The following is a 17,759-nucleotide window of genomic DNA, read 5'->3' on the forward strand; positions in this document are numbered from 1 at the left end:
TGGGGGTGGGGTGTGTGTGGTTGTGGTGTAGCTTTGAAGGTGACATACCAGACTGGCTCAAAAAGAAAAGAAAACAAAACGAAATTACGTAAATGAAATTAATAATATTGATAATAATAATATTAAATAATATCAATAATATAACCATTCAGCTGCGTCCATTATGTAATATCTTTTGATGGCGCAAATGGCAAGATGGTGCACATACAAAACAAATGATGACAACAATAAAAGTAATAATAACGGTAATAATAATAATAATAATAATAATAATAATAATAATAATAATAATAATAATAATAATAATACACTGTGGTAATGAGGTAGCTATACTTGCAGCTTGTAGCATGTGTCCACACACGATAGATCAAAATGGGTCAGTAAACAGTTTGCGAGGGTGTTATTTGGTGCAGGTGACGAGGAAGGGAAGGGGCTGAGGAAAGGAAGGGAAGAGAGGGGAAGGGAAGGACAGGAAAGGAAAGGAAAGGAAAGGAAAGGCAAAGAAAGGAAAGGGAATGTAAGGGAATGGAAGGGACAGCAACAGAAGGGTAAGGGAAAGAGGAGGATTGAAGAGGAGATGAACAGAATGAAAGGGCAGGGCAGGGAAAGGAAGGGCAGGGAAGCGAGGGGAAGGGAAGGGATGGGAAAGGAATGAGAATAAAGGGAAAAGAAGATGAAGAAAATGAAAGGGTAGTGCAGAGAAAGAAAGAGAAGGGAAGGGAAAGGAAGGAATGGGAATGAAGGGAATAGAAGAAGAGAATGAAAGGGCAGGGCAGGGAAGGGAAGGGAAGGGAAGGAAAGGAATGAGAATGAAGAGAAAAGAAGGGAAGGGATGGGAAAGGAAGGAATGAGAATGAAAGGAAAAGAAGATGAAGAGAATGAAAGGGCAGGGGAAGGAAAGGAGGGAAAGGGAAGGGCAGGGAAGGGATGGGAAGGGAAGGATGGGCTGCGTCAGGGATAACAACACTCAACCAACCAACAGCAAGGAGATGCAATGCAGGAGAGTGAGAGTCTTACAGCAGGTGTTTGGTTTGTCATCTAGTAAATAGGAAAAGTCACGCCTTCATTATTTCCGCTAATGTGAAAAAAGGAAAGGTCAGGAACAGCATTGGTGACAAAAAAAAAAAAGGAATCTATAGACGAATGAATGGAATCAAATCTATCATATAGCCAAAAAACTATGAGTACCATTCTTCATTTTCGTGAGTGAGGGAGACTAAAGAGGGAGAGAAAAAAGGGAGGGAAGGAAAAGGATGAGAGAAAATACGATAAGAAAAACTCATGTGTGGGAGAGGGGAAAAAAGTAGCTTGCAGGGTAAAAAAAAAAAGCATGTGACCACTGCGTTAATTACTTCCCATTGTTGGTTAATTAAAGAGGAAACGTTAGTCATCTGAAAGTAATTGTGAGGGAGTATTAAGTGATATTAAATTGAGCTTATATTAACTATGGCATTAAATGTGATCAGAAGAGAGAGTAAGGGAGTGAGGAAGATGGCCACAAACTTAACTAACGGAGAAACACAATCACGGCAGAAAGGAGAGATAGGAAAAGGAAAAGATAAATAGAGAGAATGGAAAGAGAAAATAGAAATGAAATAGAAAAACTAGAAATGAAATAGAAAAAATAGAAATAAAATATAAATAGAATAGAAAAACATATAAATAAAATAGAAAAAATAGAAATAAAGTAGAAATAAGATCGAAAAAATAGAAATAAAATAGAAAAAATAGAAATAAAAGAAAAATAAAATAAAATAAATAGAAATAAAACAGAAAAAAATGAAATAAAATATAAATGAAATAGAAAAAAATAAATAAAATATAAAAAGTAGAAATAAAATAGAAAAAAATAGAAAGAATAGAAATAAAACAGAAGGCAGGAGAGAGATAAAGGAAAAAGAATGGATAAACAGGAAGAATGGAATGAAAAAAATGAAATAAAATAGAAAAAAATTAGAAAAAAAATGGAATGAAAAACAAGAATGAAATACAGGAATGAAATAAAGAAATGAAAGGAAAAAATTAAAACAATGAATGCGAGAGAGGAAAAAAAAAAGGAAATACATGGAAAATAACTGATAGAGAGAATGTAAAGAAAAAAAAATAAAGAAAATAGAAAAATATGAAAAAAATGGAATGAAAAACAAGAATGAAAAAGAGGAATGAAATCTAGAAATGAAAGGAAAAAGAACAAAAAAAAAGAACAGGAATGAAAGGAAATTAACCACCCAGTGAATGAGAAATAGAAAAGGAAAACGGACAAAAAATATTAAGTATAGGAATGAAAATAAATCAACCACCCACTGAATGAGAAATAGGGAAAATAGGTGACAGGGAAGTTAAATGAATTACCAAAGAGAATGAAAATAACGAAGAAAATGAGAGAGAGAGAGAGAGAGAGAGAGAGAGAGAGAGAGAGAGAGAGAGAGAGAGAGAGAGAGAGAGAGAGAGAGAGAGAGAGAGAGAGAGAGAGAGAGAGAGAGAGAGACAAATGGAATAAAAAAAATAACCAGAAAAAAGAGACCAACTAAGGGAGGAAAGAAAGAAGAGAAGCAAAAAATAAAAGAGTGAAAGAAAATAGAGAAAGAAAGAAAATAACAAAGGGAATAATATAACAAAGAAACTGAGGAGGAGGGAGAGAGAGAAAAAAAAAACCAGGAAGAAGAGGAAGGGAGGAAGGAAGGGAGAGAAGAGGGAGAGAGAGAGAAAAAAAACAGGAAGTAGAAGAAGGGAGGAAGGGAGGGAGAGAAACAGAAAAAAAGAGAGAGAAAGAAAGTAGAAAGAGACAGAAATTAACAAAAGAAATAAAATAACAAAAAAAAGATCGAAAAAAACAGAAGGGAGGAAGGAAGGGAGAGTAACAGAAAAAAAAGAAAGAAAAAAAGTAGAAAGAGAAAAAAATTAACAAAAGGAATAAAATAACAAAAGAATAGAAGAAAAAAACAGGAAAGAGAATAATTAAAGGAGGAAGGGAGGGAAAAAACAGAAAAAAAGAGAGTGAAAGAAAGTAGAGAGAGAAAGAAAATAAAGAAAATGAGAACGGGAGAGAGAGAAAAAGAATAAAAACAACAGCAACAACAGGAAGGAGAGAGAGAGAGAGAGAGAGAGAGAGAGAGAGAGAGAGAGAGAGAGAGAGAGAGAGAGAGAGAGAGAGAGAGAGAGAGAGAGAGAGAGAGAGAGAGAGAGAGAGAGAGAGAGAGACTAACTAAGGGAGAAAGGGAGACGGGAAAGTACGTGGGGGGAAAAAACGATTTAAAATAAAGAGTAGAGATAGAAATATATATAATAATGATAATAATAATAATAATAATACACAGAGTAAACAGCAAACACTGCTCTATTCGCCTCAATCAACCTGCTTGCTATTGTCGGAGGCTACCTGTAGGGCCCGCCGCACGAAGCTGTAGCAGGATTCGTTGGGGCTACTTAGGTCGGAGGAGCTCTGGGAGGAGGACGCCGCACCAATGGGGTCTATGGCGCGAGACCGTGTTCGTCTCCGCCCGTTCTTCCGACCCCCATGCCTGCAACAGAGGGTACGGTCAGGGTGGGGTTTAAGGGCTAGTGCGTTGCGGGTGAGGGTGTTGTGGTAGTGAGGGTGTCAGGAGGGTGAGTATGGTGTTGTGTGGTGTTGTATGTGTGTTGGTTGTGGTGGTGAGCGTGTTGTTTGTAGTGATGGTGTTGGTAGTGGTGAGGGTGTTGTTGGTCGTAGTGTTGGTGGTGATGAAGGTATTGTTAGTGGTGTTTATTGTGTGTGTGTGTGTGTGTGTGTGTGTGTGTGTGTGTGTGTGTGTGTGTGTGTGTGTGTTGTGGTTGTGTTTATCTGTGCCGCCTCCTCTTCATTTCTTCTTCCTCCTCCTCCTCCTCCTCCTCCTCCTACTCCTCCTCCTCCTCCTCCTCTTCTCTCTCTGATATTTCCTCTTCTAACTCCTTCAAACTCTTTCTCCTCCTTCACCTTCTCCTCCTCCTCCTCCTGCTCTTCACTTTCTTCTCTTTATTTTTTCTTCTTTTTCTCCTCCTCCTCCTCCTCCTTCTCCCTATCCCATCACTCATCTCTTCCTCTTTCTACCCCCAATCACCACTCCTTCTCTTCCCCTCCCCCTCCTTCTCCCTCCTTCCCCCTCCCCCAGTACCTGTTGGAGGGGCAGGAGTCACTATCGCTGTGGTTGTGGGCGTGGTAGTGCAGCACATCGTCGTCATCCGTCGTGGTGGAGTTGAGGTCGCGCTCGATGCTGGAGGTCTTGTCGTCGCTCGAGGAGTGTTCCGGGCGATGCCACGGCACTAACACGTCCTGGGACTCGAACTGGGAACGGACGGGAGGAGGGTTTATAGAGGTGGCTGGCTGGCTGGGTGGTTTGGGTTAATGTGTTAGGTTTGGTTGGGTTAGGTTAGGTTTGTTTGTTTTATTGGGTTAGATTAAGTAAGGTTTGATAAATTTTTTTTAGTGAGTCGCTACCCAAGCTCATCTTTATGCTGTCCAACTTACTATTGCAAGAGCTGACCATTAGCATTATTCCTTCATCTTTTTCCCAAGTTGTTGATCACTTTCACACGGGAAATTTTCTGTTGAAGCTTTTCATTATATAATTATGTAGGCTGTCCAACTTGGTAATGCAAGAGTTGACCATTAACTTTACTCTTTCATCACTTTCAAACGGGGAAACTTTCTATTCAAGCTTATTCACATGTTGTCCAGCTTACTAATGAAGGAGTTGTCCATTATCTTCACTCTTTCATCACTTTCAAACGGGGAAACCTTCTATTCAAGCTTATTCACATGTTGTCCAGCTTACTAGTGAAGGAGTTGTCCATTATCTTTACTCTTTCATCACTTTCAAACGGGAAACTTTCTATTCAAGCTTATTCACATGTTGTCCAGCTTACTAATGAAGGAGTTGTCCATTAGCTTTACTCTTTCATCACTTTCAAACGGGAAAACTTTCTATTCAAGCTTATTCACATGTTATCCAGCTTACTAATGAAGGAGTTGTCCATTATCTTTACTCTTTCATCACTTTCAAACGGGAAACTTTCTATTCAAGCTTATGCACATGTTGTTCAGCTTACTAATGAAGGAGTTGACAATTAGCTTTACTCTTTCATCACTTTCAAACGGGGAAACTTTCTATTCAAGCTTATTCACATGTTGTCCAGCTTACTAACGAAGGAGTTGACCATTATCTTTACTCTTTCATCACTTTCAAACGGGGAAACCTTCTATTCAAGCTTATGCACATGTTGTTCAGCTTACTAATGAAGGAGTTGACAATTAGCTTTACTCTTTCATCACTTTCAAACGGGGAAACTTTCTATTCAAGCTTATTCACATGTCCAGCTTACTAATGAAGGAGTTGTCCATTATCTTCACTCTTTCATCACTTTCAAACGGGGAAACTTTCTATTCAAGCTTATTCACATGTTGTCCAGCTTACTAATGAAGGAGTTGTCCATTGTCTTCACTCTTTCATCACTTTCAAACGGGAAACTTTCTATTCAAGCTTATTCACATGTTGTCCAGCTTACTAGTGAAGGAGTTGACCATTAGCTTTACTCTTTCATCACTTTCAAACGGGGAAACTTTCTATTCAAGCTTATTCACATGTTGTCCAGCTTACTAATGAAGGAGTTGTCCATTAGCTTTACTCTTTCATCACTATCAAACGGGAAACCTTCTATTCAAGCTTATTCACATGTCCAGCTTACTAATGAAGGAGTTATCCATTAGCTTTACCATTTCATCTCATTCATGCCGGGGTCTGGATCATCGTTTCTTTTATTGTTTTTCCATACTTTTTATGATTTACTCTTGCTGCCTTCCATCCCCTTCCTCCTCCATTACCATTACCTTCGTTCCTTCCTCTAACTACTAACGTGAGCTAAAGTGAACTTATAACGGCTACCGCTCGGCCATCTAAAAGGCTATTGTGTTATCTCACCTACTGCAATCAAGTGGAGAAAGCAGGCAACGGTATACCGGACCTGACGAGGGATAGGAAGTCGCGCCTTGAACTTAACACTTAACACCAACTCCTTTAAAAAGCAAAAACACTTAAAAACACCTAACACCTCTCCTCACCACTTACCTAATTATCCCTCCAACTCTAATCTCTCCTATTCCAATACCTATTTCTTCCTCACCTTCAAGAGTTCAATAGCTCCTCTTCAATCTTGACTACCCCTCCTCACCACTCTCTCCTTCGCGCCCTCTCCCTTCTTCCCCCTCCCCGCCCCCTTACCTTCCTGTGCCGCTGCTCCATGGCCCACACACTGATCATAAGCCTGCCCCCTATCCTCAGAATGCGCGCCAGCTCCCTGAGGGCCCGCACGCGCCGCTCCGTGGTGGCGAAGTGATGGATGACGGCGATGCTGAGGGCGGCGTCGAAGGCCTCGTCGCGGAACGGTAAGGTCAAGTTGTCGCTTACCATCACCTGGGGGGGGGGGGAATAAGAGAGAGAGAGGGGGGTTAGAGAAAGAGGGGGGTAGAGAAAGAGTAAGAGGGGGACAGAGAGAGAGAGAGAGAGAGAGAGAGAGAGAGAGAGAGAGAGAGAGAGAGAGAGAGAGAGAGAGAGAGAGAGAGAGAGAGAGAGAGAGAGAGAGAGAGAGAGAGAGAGAAAATAAGGACAAAAGGTAGATAAGGAGCATGAAGAATAGATACAGAAAGAGGAGGAGGAGGAGAAGGAAGAGGAGGAGGAGGAGGAAGAGGAGGAGAAAGAAATGAAGAAGGTACAGGAGAAAGAATAAGAAAGCGATATTATTATTATTATTATTATTATTATTATTATTATTATTATTATTATTATTATTATTATTATTATTATTATTATTATCATTATTAAGGGTAAAAACAATCAAAGGAAATATATTAACACTACAAATCGACATCCCAACACCCTACTTCTTTTTTTCATTTTCCCTCCTCCTCCTCCTCCTCCTTCTCCTCCTCCTCCTCCTCCTCCTCACCTCGTGGTCTCGCTCCTTGGCGGTGTTGGTGAGGTTAAGGCATCGGTCCACTCCCACCTTCATCACCTTCTGGTTAACGTGCAGGTACTTGCCGTTCCCACAACCTGCAGGGGAGGCACAGGTGAGCGGGGGAAGGGGCACACACACACACACACACACACACACACACACACACACACACACACTTTGCATGCTTTTTTTCATTATTGTTTCTTTTTTTTTTGCCCTTGAGCTGTTTCCTTTACTGAAATAAACAAAAACAAATGTAAAACAGTACAAAAACATCCACAACACACACACACACACACACACACACACACACACACACACACACACACACACACACACACACACACACACACACACACACAATTTGCATGCTTTTTTTCATTATTGTTTCTTTTTTTTTTGCCCCTGAGCTGTTTCCTTTACTGAAAACAAAAGCAAAACAGCACCACAACCTCCACAACCCACACGCGCGCCACTCACCCACATCGGCGACGCATGACCCGGGCTCCAGGTCGAGGAGGAACTGCCTGACGCGGGGCCACACTCGGTGCCTGCCGCTGGAGAAGTGGGCCGAGATCTGGTCATAGACATCGTGCACATAGGCGCGCTCGAGGGCCAGCGAGCGAGCCTCCCTCTCCTTGCGACTTTCCTCCGGACTCATGCTGCTGCCCCGCCCACCACCACGCCCGCCGCGCCCTCCACGCCCGCCGCACACCCTCGCGCCGACACGCCCCGCCCACACCCGCACCAGCAGCAGCAGCAGCACCACCCTCACTGCCGCCCACCGCCCTCATCCGGCTGTAGGAGAAATATGGTGATGAATGTAAGAAATCGTGATAAACAGGAGCCAAAGAACAGGATTTATGGGGATAAGAACGTGGATATATGAGGCACACTTCGGCGGGCTAACGGGAAGAGCAGATTCCTTGTACAATAACACATCACTTGAGGGAAGAACTGGGGTCTCTTGTGGCTGTGGAGGGAAGTGTACAACATGAGAAACAAGACGTAGAGAATATATAAGCAAGTGACAGGGAACAACAAGCAGAAACCATAAGAAACACGGAGTCAGCTAGCAACGAAACCTTCCTTATCAGTGAAACATGTGAAGGAGAAGAAGAAAGGAAGCATAAGAAACATAACGTAGATAATGATGTATACAGACACGTGGATAAGGACAGATGAGAACAACAAGAAGGAAACATAAACAGCATTAAGTCCTCGGCAATAGAAATGTTTTCGTACGGGTGAAACATGTGGGTGAGAACGAGAAGGAAACATGAGAAAAACAAAATAGATTAGCAATAAAAAATCATCTTATAAACGAAAGGGGAAGAGACGAGTGACGGAAAAGAGGGAAGGAGAGGGAAGAGGAGAAGAGGAGGAGGAGGAGGAGGAGGAGGAGGAGAAATAAAGAGAGGAAAGTGAAGAGCAGGAGGAGGAGGAGGTGAAGGAGGGGAAAACAAACAAAACAAGCAAAAAACAAACAAACAAACACATTATCTTATACTTCTCTCATTTCTTCCTCTTCCTCTCCTTCCCTTTCCCTTTCCTTCCCTTATCTTCCCTTCCAATCCCTTTCCTTCCCTTTTCTTCCCTTCCCTTCCCTTCCCTTCCCTTACCCTCCCTTCCCTTCTTCCCTTCATTTCCCTTTCATTCAGTTTCCCCTCACTCCCATATCATCCCCTTCCCATTCTCTCCCCTTTCTCTTCCCTCCTTCCTTCCCTTCTCTTGGAAACTGAAATAGGAGATAAGAAAACACGAGACGCTTAAGTAGTATATCTATATTTCTATTCGTCTATATTTCCTCCTGCCTATGACTTAAACATCCGAAACTGACCTCTCTTTTGCCTACTCTTGTCTATGTTCTGTTGTGGGAGCGGCGAGTAGCAAGCTTTTTTTTCATATATATAATTTTTGTTGCCCTTAAAAAAAAAAAAAGATTCAAGTCCTTTTGTCATACACGCAAGAACACTTCAAGATCGAGTGGTTCAAAAAGATGAGTGCTTAGATAAGAGCGAGATAAGAATGGAAAGCAGATTAATGCGTAATAATGATAAAGAAAACGGCTTCAAATGTTAAGGGGACTCATTATCATTCGCACCAGATCAAAACACAAAGATAAGTTAAAGAAAAAGACAAGAGATATGCAGAAAAATCGGATTAGCTTGATGAAGGGTATAAACAAATAGATTAAAATGTCAAGGGGGCTTATCATCACTCACACAAGAAAAGAAAAAGAAAACAAGAAAATCCCCAAAAATACCAAGAAAAAAAGAAGAAAAGACAAGAAATATGCAGAAAAAGAAGAAGAAGAAGAGGAAGAAGAAAAGAACATGAACAAGGAGAAGAAGAAGAAAACGAAAACATGAACAAGGAGAAGAAGAAGAAGAAGAAGAAGAAGAAGAAGAAGAAAAGGAGAACATGAACAGGGTGAAGAAGGAGAAGAAGAGAAAAACGAGAACATGAACAAGGAGAAGAAGAAGGAGAGGAGGAAGAAAAGAAGATGAAGGAGAAGAAAAACTATGAAAAAAAAAACACGAACAAGAAGAAGTAGAAGAAAAAGAAAACAGCAAGAACGAAAACAGGCGACGGAAAATAACAAAAAAAACAAAAACAAGTAGAGCAAGAAGGAAAAAAAAAAAAGAAAAATAACAAGTAAGAAAAAGAAAAGAAGCTAAAAATAGAAGTAGCAACACACGGACGAACAAACACCCTCCCCCTCCCCTCCTCTCCTCCCCCTCTCCCCCCTTACCCCCCTCCCCCCCCCTTCACCCAGCAACCACCCATATTATTATACAACCTCGGCAGCTTTAATTGTATGAATGTGCCGTTACAAGACCCCCCCCCCCCCCCCTCTCTCTCTCTCTCTCTCTCTCTCTCTCTCTCTCTTGATTATATGATGTGGCAGAGAGAAAGAAGAAAGAGAAGACGAGGAGGGGAAGCATGGAGAGGGGAAGAGGGGAGGAGGAGGAGGAGGAGGAGGAGGAGGAAGAGGAGGAGGCGGTATGCAGGCCCTGACTCAACCTAATTTAGTTCTCGCATCAAATCTTCACGGCCAAAAGACATGCAGTTTATGCCCCGACCTTCCCCTTCCCTTCCCTTCCCCCTTCCCTTTCCCTTCCCCTTCCCTTTCCCTTCCCATTCCTTCCCCCTTCCCTTTCCCCTCCCTTTTCTCTCCTTCCTTCCTTTCCATTCCTTTCCTCTCCTTTCCCCTTCCCCTCCCTTTCCTTTCCAGTTTCCTCCCTTCCCTTTCTTTTCTTTTCCATTCCTTTCCTCTCCTTTCTTTTCCCTTCCTTCCCCTTTTCCTCCCTTTCCTTTCCCCTCCCCTCCCTTTCCTCTCCCCTCTCCCTTCCCCTTCCTCTCCCTTTCCTTTTCATTCTCCTCCCTTCCCTTTCCTTTCTTTTCCATTCCTTTCCTCTCTTTTCTTTTCCTTTCCTTTTCCTTTCCCTTCCCCTTCTTTCCCTCCCCTCTCTCCCTTCTTTTCCTTCCCTTCCCCTATTTCCCTTCTCTTCCTCCCTTGATTTCCTTTCCATTCGCTTATCCTCTTCCCCTTCTCTTCCATTTCTATTCCCTTTTCTTGTCCTTCCCTTCCATTTTCATTACCCCTTTCTCCTCCTCCCTCTCATTCCCCAGTCCTTCCCCTCCCATTCCTTTCCTCCCTCTCCCTTTCATTTCCCTTTCCTCTTTTGATCTTTTTTTTCCCTCACTCCCCCTCCACCTTCCCCCTCCCTTCCCTTCCTTTCTCCTCAATTGTCCTCCCTTACTCCTCAACCCCCCTTCCCTGAGAGTAGAGAAGAGGAAGAAGAGGAGGAGAAACGATGGGAGGGACAGTAAGGAAAGAGGAGGAAAGGAAGAGATAAAGAAGACTAGAGAAGAAGAAGAGAATGAAAGAGAAACAACAGGATTAAGAGGAGAGGAACCACGAGACCAAGGAAAGAGGAATAAAGAGAAAGTAGAAGAGCTATATAAAGAAAGAGAAGAGAAAAGGGAGAGGAGAAATGAGGTTAGAAGAAATGGAAGAGAAGATAGAGAGGAGGAGGAGGAGGTATTAGACAGAAGGAAGAAAAGAAAAAGAAAAAGAAAAATGAAGAAATATATTATGATAAAAAAATATTAAGAAAGCGGATGAGATTTTAGGAGAGGAGAGAAAAGAAGGGAAAGGAAAAGAGAGAGAGAGAGAGAGAGAGAGAGAGAGAGAGAGAGAGAGAGAGAGAGAGAGAGAGAGAGAGAGAGAGAGAGAGAGAGAGAGAGAGACGAAGCAAATAACAGAAACAAACAAGAAAAAGAAAACAAGAAAATCCCCAAAAATACCAAGAAAAAAAGAAGAAAAGGAACAGACGAGATATTAAAAAGGAGAAGTACAGGAAAGAAAAGAAAACAAAAAAAAAGAAAAGAGGAGAATAAGAAAACAAGAAAATCCAAGAAAATAACATCAAGAAAAAAAGAAGAAAAGGAACAGACGAGATATTAAAAGGAGCAGAATTACAGGAAAGAAAAGAAAAGAAGACAAAAAGAAAAGAAAAGAGAGGAAAATAAGAAAACAAGAAAATCCAAGAAAATAACATCAAGAAAAAAGAAGAAAAGGAACAGACGAGATATTAAGAGGAGGAGAAGTACAGGAAAGAAAAGAAAAGAAGACAAAAAGAAAAGAAAAGAGAGGAAAATAAGAAAACAAGAAAATCCAAGAAAAACAATATCAAGAAAAAAGAAAAGTAAAGGAATGCATTTTTGGCGGGATTCCAACCGTGTCCGCCCTCAACCCTATCGACATTGTGACAGTGAGCCGCGGAGGAGAAGATGCCGGGAAAGTAATGACGGGGAGGAGAGGAGGGAAAGGAGGGGATGGAGTAATTGAAAAAAGGGAAGGAAAGGAGGAGGAGGAGGAGAAGGGAGAAGAAGTAAAGCAACATAATATAAAGAAGAAGAAGAGGAAGAAGGGAAGAAGAAGAAGGAAAAGTAGACGGAAATGCAATAAAATTAATCATCGCTATCACAAAAGAAGAAGAAGAAGAAGAAGAAGAAGAAGAAGAAGGAGTAATATCAGCAGCACCCATAGTAGTAGTAGTAGTAGTAGAAGTAGTAGTAGTAGTAGTAGTAGTAGTAGTAGTAGTAGTAGTAGTAGTAGTAGTAATAGTAACAGTAGTAATAGTAGTAGTAGTAGTAGAAGTAGTAGTAGTAATAGTAGTAGTAGTAGTAGTAGTAGTAGTAGTAGTAGCAACAGCAGTACTATTAGACCAAAAAGATGAGAGAAAGAAAAACAAAAAACAACAAAAACAAAAACAAAAAAACTTCTACAGCTGCGATGAAGAAGAGGAGAATAATGAAGAGGAAGAGAAGAGGAAGAGGAGTGAAGACTATTCAAAAGAAGAGGAACAATCTCAAGAGGCCTGAAGCCCGCCCGAGTGCTTCCTGCAGCCACCAAAGCCATTCACCAGAAGGAGGAGGAGGAGGAGGAGGAGGAGGAGAAGAAGGAAGAGGAGGAGGAGGAAGAATGGGAGAAATGAAAAGGGAGGAGAAACAAGATTAGTAATAGGAGGAGGAGGAGGAGGAGGAGGAGGAGGAGAAAGATGTGAAGGCAGAGTAGATGAAAATAAAGAGTAAGTAAAAAGAAAGAAGAGGAAGAGGAAGGGGAAGAAGAGAAGAAGGAGGAGGAGGAGAAGACGGAAGAGAAGGAGGAGGAGAAGAAGGAGGAGGAGGAGAAAGATGTGAAGGCAGAGTAGATGAAAATAAAGAGAAAGTAAAAAGAAAGAAGAGGAAGAGGAAGAGGAAGGGGAAGAAGAAGAGGAGGAGGAGGAGAAGACGGAAGAGAAGGAGGAGGAGAAGAAGGAGGAGGAGGATGAAAATAAAGAGTAAGTAAAAAGAAAGAAGAGGAAGAGGAAGAGGAAGGGGAAGAAGAAGAGGAGGAGGAGGAAAAGACGGAAGAGGAGGATAAGAATGAGGAGGAGGAAGAATAGAAGCAATGAACAGGGAGAGAAAGAAGAAGACGAACAACAGATATAAGAGAAGGAGGGGGAGAAGGAGAAGGAGGAGAAGGAAACATGGAAACACAGAAACATGGACGAGCAGGCAGCAGAAAGTCTATTGGGCCATTACGAGGCTGCCTGCTCTCAGTGATTCAATCAATTCGTCAACCACAGGAAAGAGTGACCCGCGGAGAGGAGGAGGAAGAATGGATGAAAGGAATAAGAAGAACAGATAGGAAGATGAATAACAGGAGGAAGAGGAGAAAGATGATTTGTGGAGGGCAGAGTAGATGAAAATGGAGAGTGAGAGGAGGAGGAGGAGGAAGAAGAGGAGGAGGAGGAGGAGGAGGAGGAGAATAAAAATGCAGTTTCAGACGGAGCAAAAAGAAGATGAAGAAGAAGAAGAAGAAGATAAAGAAGGAAAAAGAGAAACAAAAAACACAAAGAAAAAATAAAGAACAGAAGAAGAAAGAGACTACAGAAGAAGAAGAAGAAGAGGAAGAAGAAAGAGAACGAGGAAGAGGAAGAAGGTCAAGAGTTAGGACTCCTCTTGATACTCTTAGAAGAAAAAGCACACACGCGCACACACACACACACACACACACACACACACACACACACACACACACACACACAAAAACGCAAGGGGAGAGAGAGAGAGAGAGAGAGAGAGAGAGAGAGAGAGAGAGAGAGAGAGAGAGAGAGAGAGAGAGAGAGAGAGAGAGAGAGAGAGAGAGAGAGAGAGAGAGAGAGAGAGAGAGAGAGAGAGAGAGAGAGAGAGAGAGAGAGAGAGAGAGAGAGAGGTTTAAAGGGCGCATTGCTGAGTAAATAAAAAGAAAGAAAAAAAAAAGAATTGGTGAAACTCCGCAAGCAATAAAAGCACCAATCACCATATTCTCTCTCTCTCTCTCTCTCTCTCTCTCTCTCTCTCTCTCTCTCTCTCTCTCTCTCTCTCTCTCTTCCTTCAACTTCTTAATTTCCTGCGGCCGCTCCTGTGTAGCCCTGATATTGCTTAGGAGGAGGAGGAGGAGGAGGAAGAGGAGGAGGAGGAGGAAGAAGAAGAAGAAGAGGAGGAGGAGGAGGAGTGAAGAGATTGAGGTTTGAGAAAGGTTAAAAGAGAAAGAGTAGGAGGAGGAAGAGGAGTAGAGAGAGAGAGAGAGAGAGAGAGAGAGAGAGAGAGAGAGAGAGAGAGAGAGAGAGAGAGAGAGAAAAGGAAAGAGAAGGAAGCTATTAGCAACATATTATATCATTATTATTTTACATATTTTTTATTACTCTCTCTCTTCTCTCTCTCTCTCTCTCTCCAAGTCAACCTCATATCTGTCTTTTCCTCCGTCTCATATTTTTTCTCTCCTTACCCTCAGGAGGAAAGAAGAGAGAGAGAGAGAGAGAGAGAGAGAGAGAGAGAGAGAGAGAGAGAGAGAGAGAGAGAGAGAGAGAGAGAGAGAGAGAGAGAGAGAGAGAGAGAGAGCAATCTCGGTCCAAAACAGCTTTAGGGATAAGATTATGGCGCGAGGAGGAGGAAGAGCAGGAGGAGGAGGAGGAGGAGGAGGAGGAGGAGGAGGAGGAGGCAAGGGGGAAGATGGTGGATGCAAAAGAGGTCGGAATCCCAATGAGAGAGAGAGAGAGAGAGAGAGAGAGAGAGAGAGAGAGAGAGAGAGAGAGAGAGAGAGAGAGAGAGAGAGAGAGAGAGAGAGTAAATCTATATAAATCTATGTCATTATTTGTTCTCACCATTAGCGTGGGCGTGTTTGGGCGTGGAGGTGGCGGGTTCGGGGCCAGGGGTGGTGGCGGCGGCGGTGGTGGTGTTGGTGGTGGTGGTGAATGTGGTGATGGTGGTGGTGGTGGTGGTGGTGATGAGGGGCTCGGTGTCACCCATACTGCTTACGTCATCACACCTGGCGGGGGAGAGGAGGGGGGGAGGGGTGGTTAGTGGGGGGGTGCTCAGGTACACACACACACACACACACACACACACACACACACACACACACACACACACACACACACACACACACACACAAACAAACTCATTATTATTGTTTTTCTTTCTTATTTCTTTTATCGTCATTTATTATCATCATTTTTGCTTCTTATTCCTATCATTATCATTTTAACTAGACACCTTTTATCTCTCTCTGTCCTTCTATTCTTCTTTCCTTCTCTTCCTTCTCTTCTATTCTTCCTATTCCTTTTTCTCCATATTTTTTTTCTACACTTTCTTTTTGTTGCCCTTCAGTCGCTTCCTGTACTGTAATATCCAATTCTGAGTGTAATTTTTAGAAACAAAGGTAAGTACAATATATTCTATCGTTATTCAAAATGTAAGTACAGTATATTCTATCGTTATTCAAAATGTAAATACAGTATATTCTATCGTTATTCAAAATGTAAATACAGTATATTCTATCGTTATTCAAAAGGTAAATACAGTATATTCTATCGTTATTCAAAATGTAAATACAGTATATTCTATCGTTATTCAAAATGTAAATACAGTATATTCTATCGTTATTCAAAATGTAAGTACAGTATATTCCTTCGTTATTCAAAATGTAAGTACAGTATATTCTATCGTTATTCAAAATGTAAGTACAGTATATTCTATCGTTATTCAAAATGTAAATACAGTATATTCTATCGTTATTCAAAATGTAAGTACAGTATATTCTATCGTTATTCAAAATGTAAATGCAGTATATTCTATCGTTATTCAAAATGTAAATGCAGTATATTCTATCGTTATTCAAAATGTAAGTACAGTATATTCTATCGTTATTCAAAATGTAAATGCAGTATATTCTATCGTTATTCAAAATGTAAATGCAGTATATTCTATCGTTATTCAAAAGGTAAATACAGTATATTCTATCGTTATTCAAAATGTAAGTACAGTATATTCTATCGTTATTCAAAATGTAAATGCAGTATATTCTATCGTTATTCAAAATGTAAATGCAGTATATTCTATCGTTATTCAAAAGGTAAATACAGTATATTCTATCGTTTTTCAATGAGTTCTGTTGTTTTTGGTATTGCTCTTTATCGGTTACGTATTTACCGAAAGGAATGCTCGGGTCGCGACAATTTCGGAGCGAGTGCCGACCGCCAGTTTATGTCTTGAGATGGAACGGAGTATAATTTTCTGCAACCTTTGTCCTTTCCTTCCGCCCTTCCTCCCCTATCGACATCCCATTCTCTTCCTTAGTGCTTTGACATATCAGAAAGTCTACGGTTCTATCACGCCCTAATCTATTTCCTGAGATGGTGTTGAATATAGCTTTTTGCATCCTCTGTCCCTCCCTTCTGCCCTTCCTATCGTACATCCCATTCTCTTCCTTTCTCAGTGTTTTGACATATCAGAAAGTCTATGGTTCTATCACACCTTAATCTATTTTCCTGATATGGTGTTGAATATAGCTTTTTGCATCCTCTGTCCCTCCCTTCTGCCCTTCCTATCGTACATCCCATTCTCTTCCTTAGTGCTTTGACATAATCAGAAAGTCTACGGTTCTATCACGCCCTAATCTATTTTCCTGAGATGGTGTTGAATATAGCTTTTTGCATTCTCTGTCCCTCCCTTCTGCCCTTCCTATCGTACATCCCATTCTCTTCCTTAGTGCTTTGACATAATCAGAAAGTCTACGGTTCTATCACGCCCTAATCTATTTTCCTGAGATGGTGTTGAATATAGCTTTTTGCATTCTCTGTCCCTCCCTTCTGCCCTTCCTATCGTACATCCCATTCTCTTCCTTAGTGCTTCGACATATCAGAAAGTCTACGGTTCTGTCACCCCCTAATCTATTTCCTGAGATGGTGTTGAATATAGCTTTTTGCATCCTCTGTCCCTCCCTTCTGCCCTTCCTATCGTACATCCCATTTTCTTCCTTACTCAGTGTTTTGACATATCAGAAAGTCTACGGTTCTATCACGCCCTACTCTATTTCCTGATATGGAGTGGAATATGGCTTTTTGCATCCTCTAAAGTCCTACCCCTCTGCCGTTTCCTTCTTATATCCCATTCTCTTCCCTACTCAGCATTTTGACATATCAGAAAGTCTACGGTTCCATCAATCCATATTTCACTTGCCTGGCTTACCCTCCAACCTTACTAGAACATACGAAGTGTCATTTAAGCAATAGTTATGTGAGGGGTTGTCCTTCCCTACACTCAGAATACTGCACTTCCCAACATTGAACTCCATCTGCCGTTTCCCCGCTCTGTCATACAATCCGTTTAGAGAGAGAGAGAGAGAGAGAGAGAGAGAGAGAGAGAGAGAGAGAGAGAGAGAGAGAGAGAGAGAGAGAGAGAGAGAGAGAGAGAGAGAGAGAGAAGCGAAATTAAACAATCAGCTGATGTTCTAATTACCCACGCTGTCACCACCATCACCACCATCACCACCACCACCACCACCACCACCAAGAACAACAACAAACACACTCACCACCACCACCACCACCACAATCACCACCGGCACCACCAAAATTCGTGTGGCATGGAGTTTTATGGGTGTCTGTTCCTGACATCTTTAGGTTGGAGAGAGGCATGGAGGAGAAGGAGGAGGAGGAGGAGGAGGAGGAGGAGGAGGAGGAAGGAAGGAAGGAGCAGATAGCACTGTAAGAGGAAAATGAGGATGAGAAGGAGAAAGAAAATGAGAAGGAGGAGGAGGAGGAGGAGGGAAACGAGAAGGAAGAAGAAGAAGAGGAGGAGGAGGTGGGGGAGGAGGAGGAGGAGGAAGAGGATGTGGAAGATGGCGCTTTGAAAGAAAGGAGGAGGAGGAGAAAGAGGAGGAAAAGGGTGAGGAGAAGAAGGAGGAGGAGGAAAAG

At 41.8% G+C, this 17,759-nt stretch overlaps 1 protein-coding gene across 8 annotated transcripts in view; it reads right to left on the bottom strand.

Moving 5' to 3' along the window:
• The window catches only part of LOC126986998 (uncharacterized), a 42,784-nt gene that overhangs the window by 9,643 nt on the left and 15,382 nt on the right, over positions 1–17,759 (bottom strand). For 7 of the 8 annotated variants that reach the window (XR_007740100.1, XR_007740101.1, XR_007740096.1 and 4 more), the window contains exons 2-7: positions 14,667–14,830; positions 7,447–7,764; positions 6,958–7,061; positions 6,234–6,425; positions 4,131–4,300; positions 3,356–3,521 (exon numbers count right to left, since the gene is read on the bottom strand). Coding sequence is in view for 2 of the 8 variants with exons in the window: in XM_050843594.1 (XP_050699551.1) it covers positions 3,356–3,521; positions 4,131–4,300; positions 6,234–6,425; positions 6,958–7,061; positions 7,447–7,627 (813 nt within the window). In the remaining 6 variants the exon portion in view is untranslated. The remainder of the gene's footprint in view (positions 1–3,355; positions 3,522–4,130; positions 4,301–6,233; positions 6,426–6,957; positions 7,062–7,446; positions 7,765–14,666; positions 14,831–17,759) is intronic. The other variant, XM_050843596.1, reaches the window with a different exon arrangement.

The sequence above is a fragment of the Eriocheir sinensis genome, chromosome 63, assembly GCF_024679095.1.
Source record: "Eriocheir sinensis breed Jianghai 21 chromosome 63, ASM2467909v1, whole genome shotgun sequence".
Taxonomy (NCBI): Eukaryota; Metazoa; Arthropoda; class Malacostraca; order Decapoda; family Varunidae; genus Eriocheir; species Eriocheir sinensis.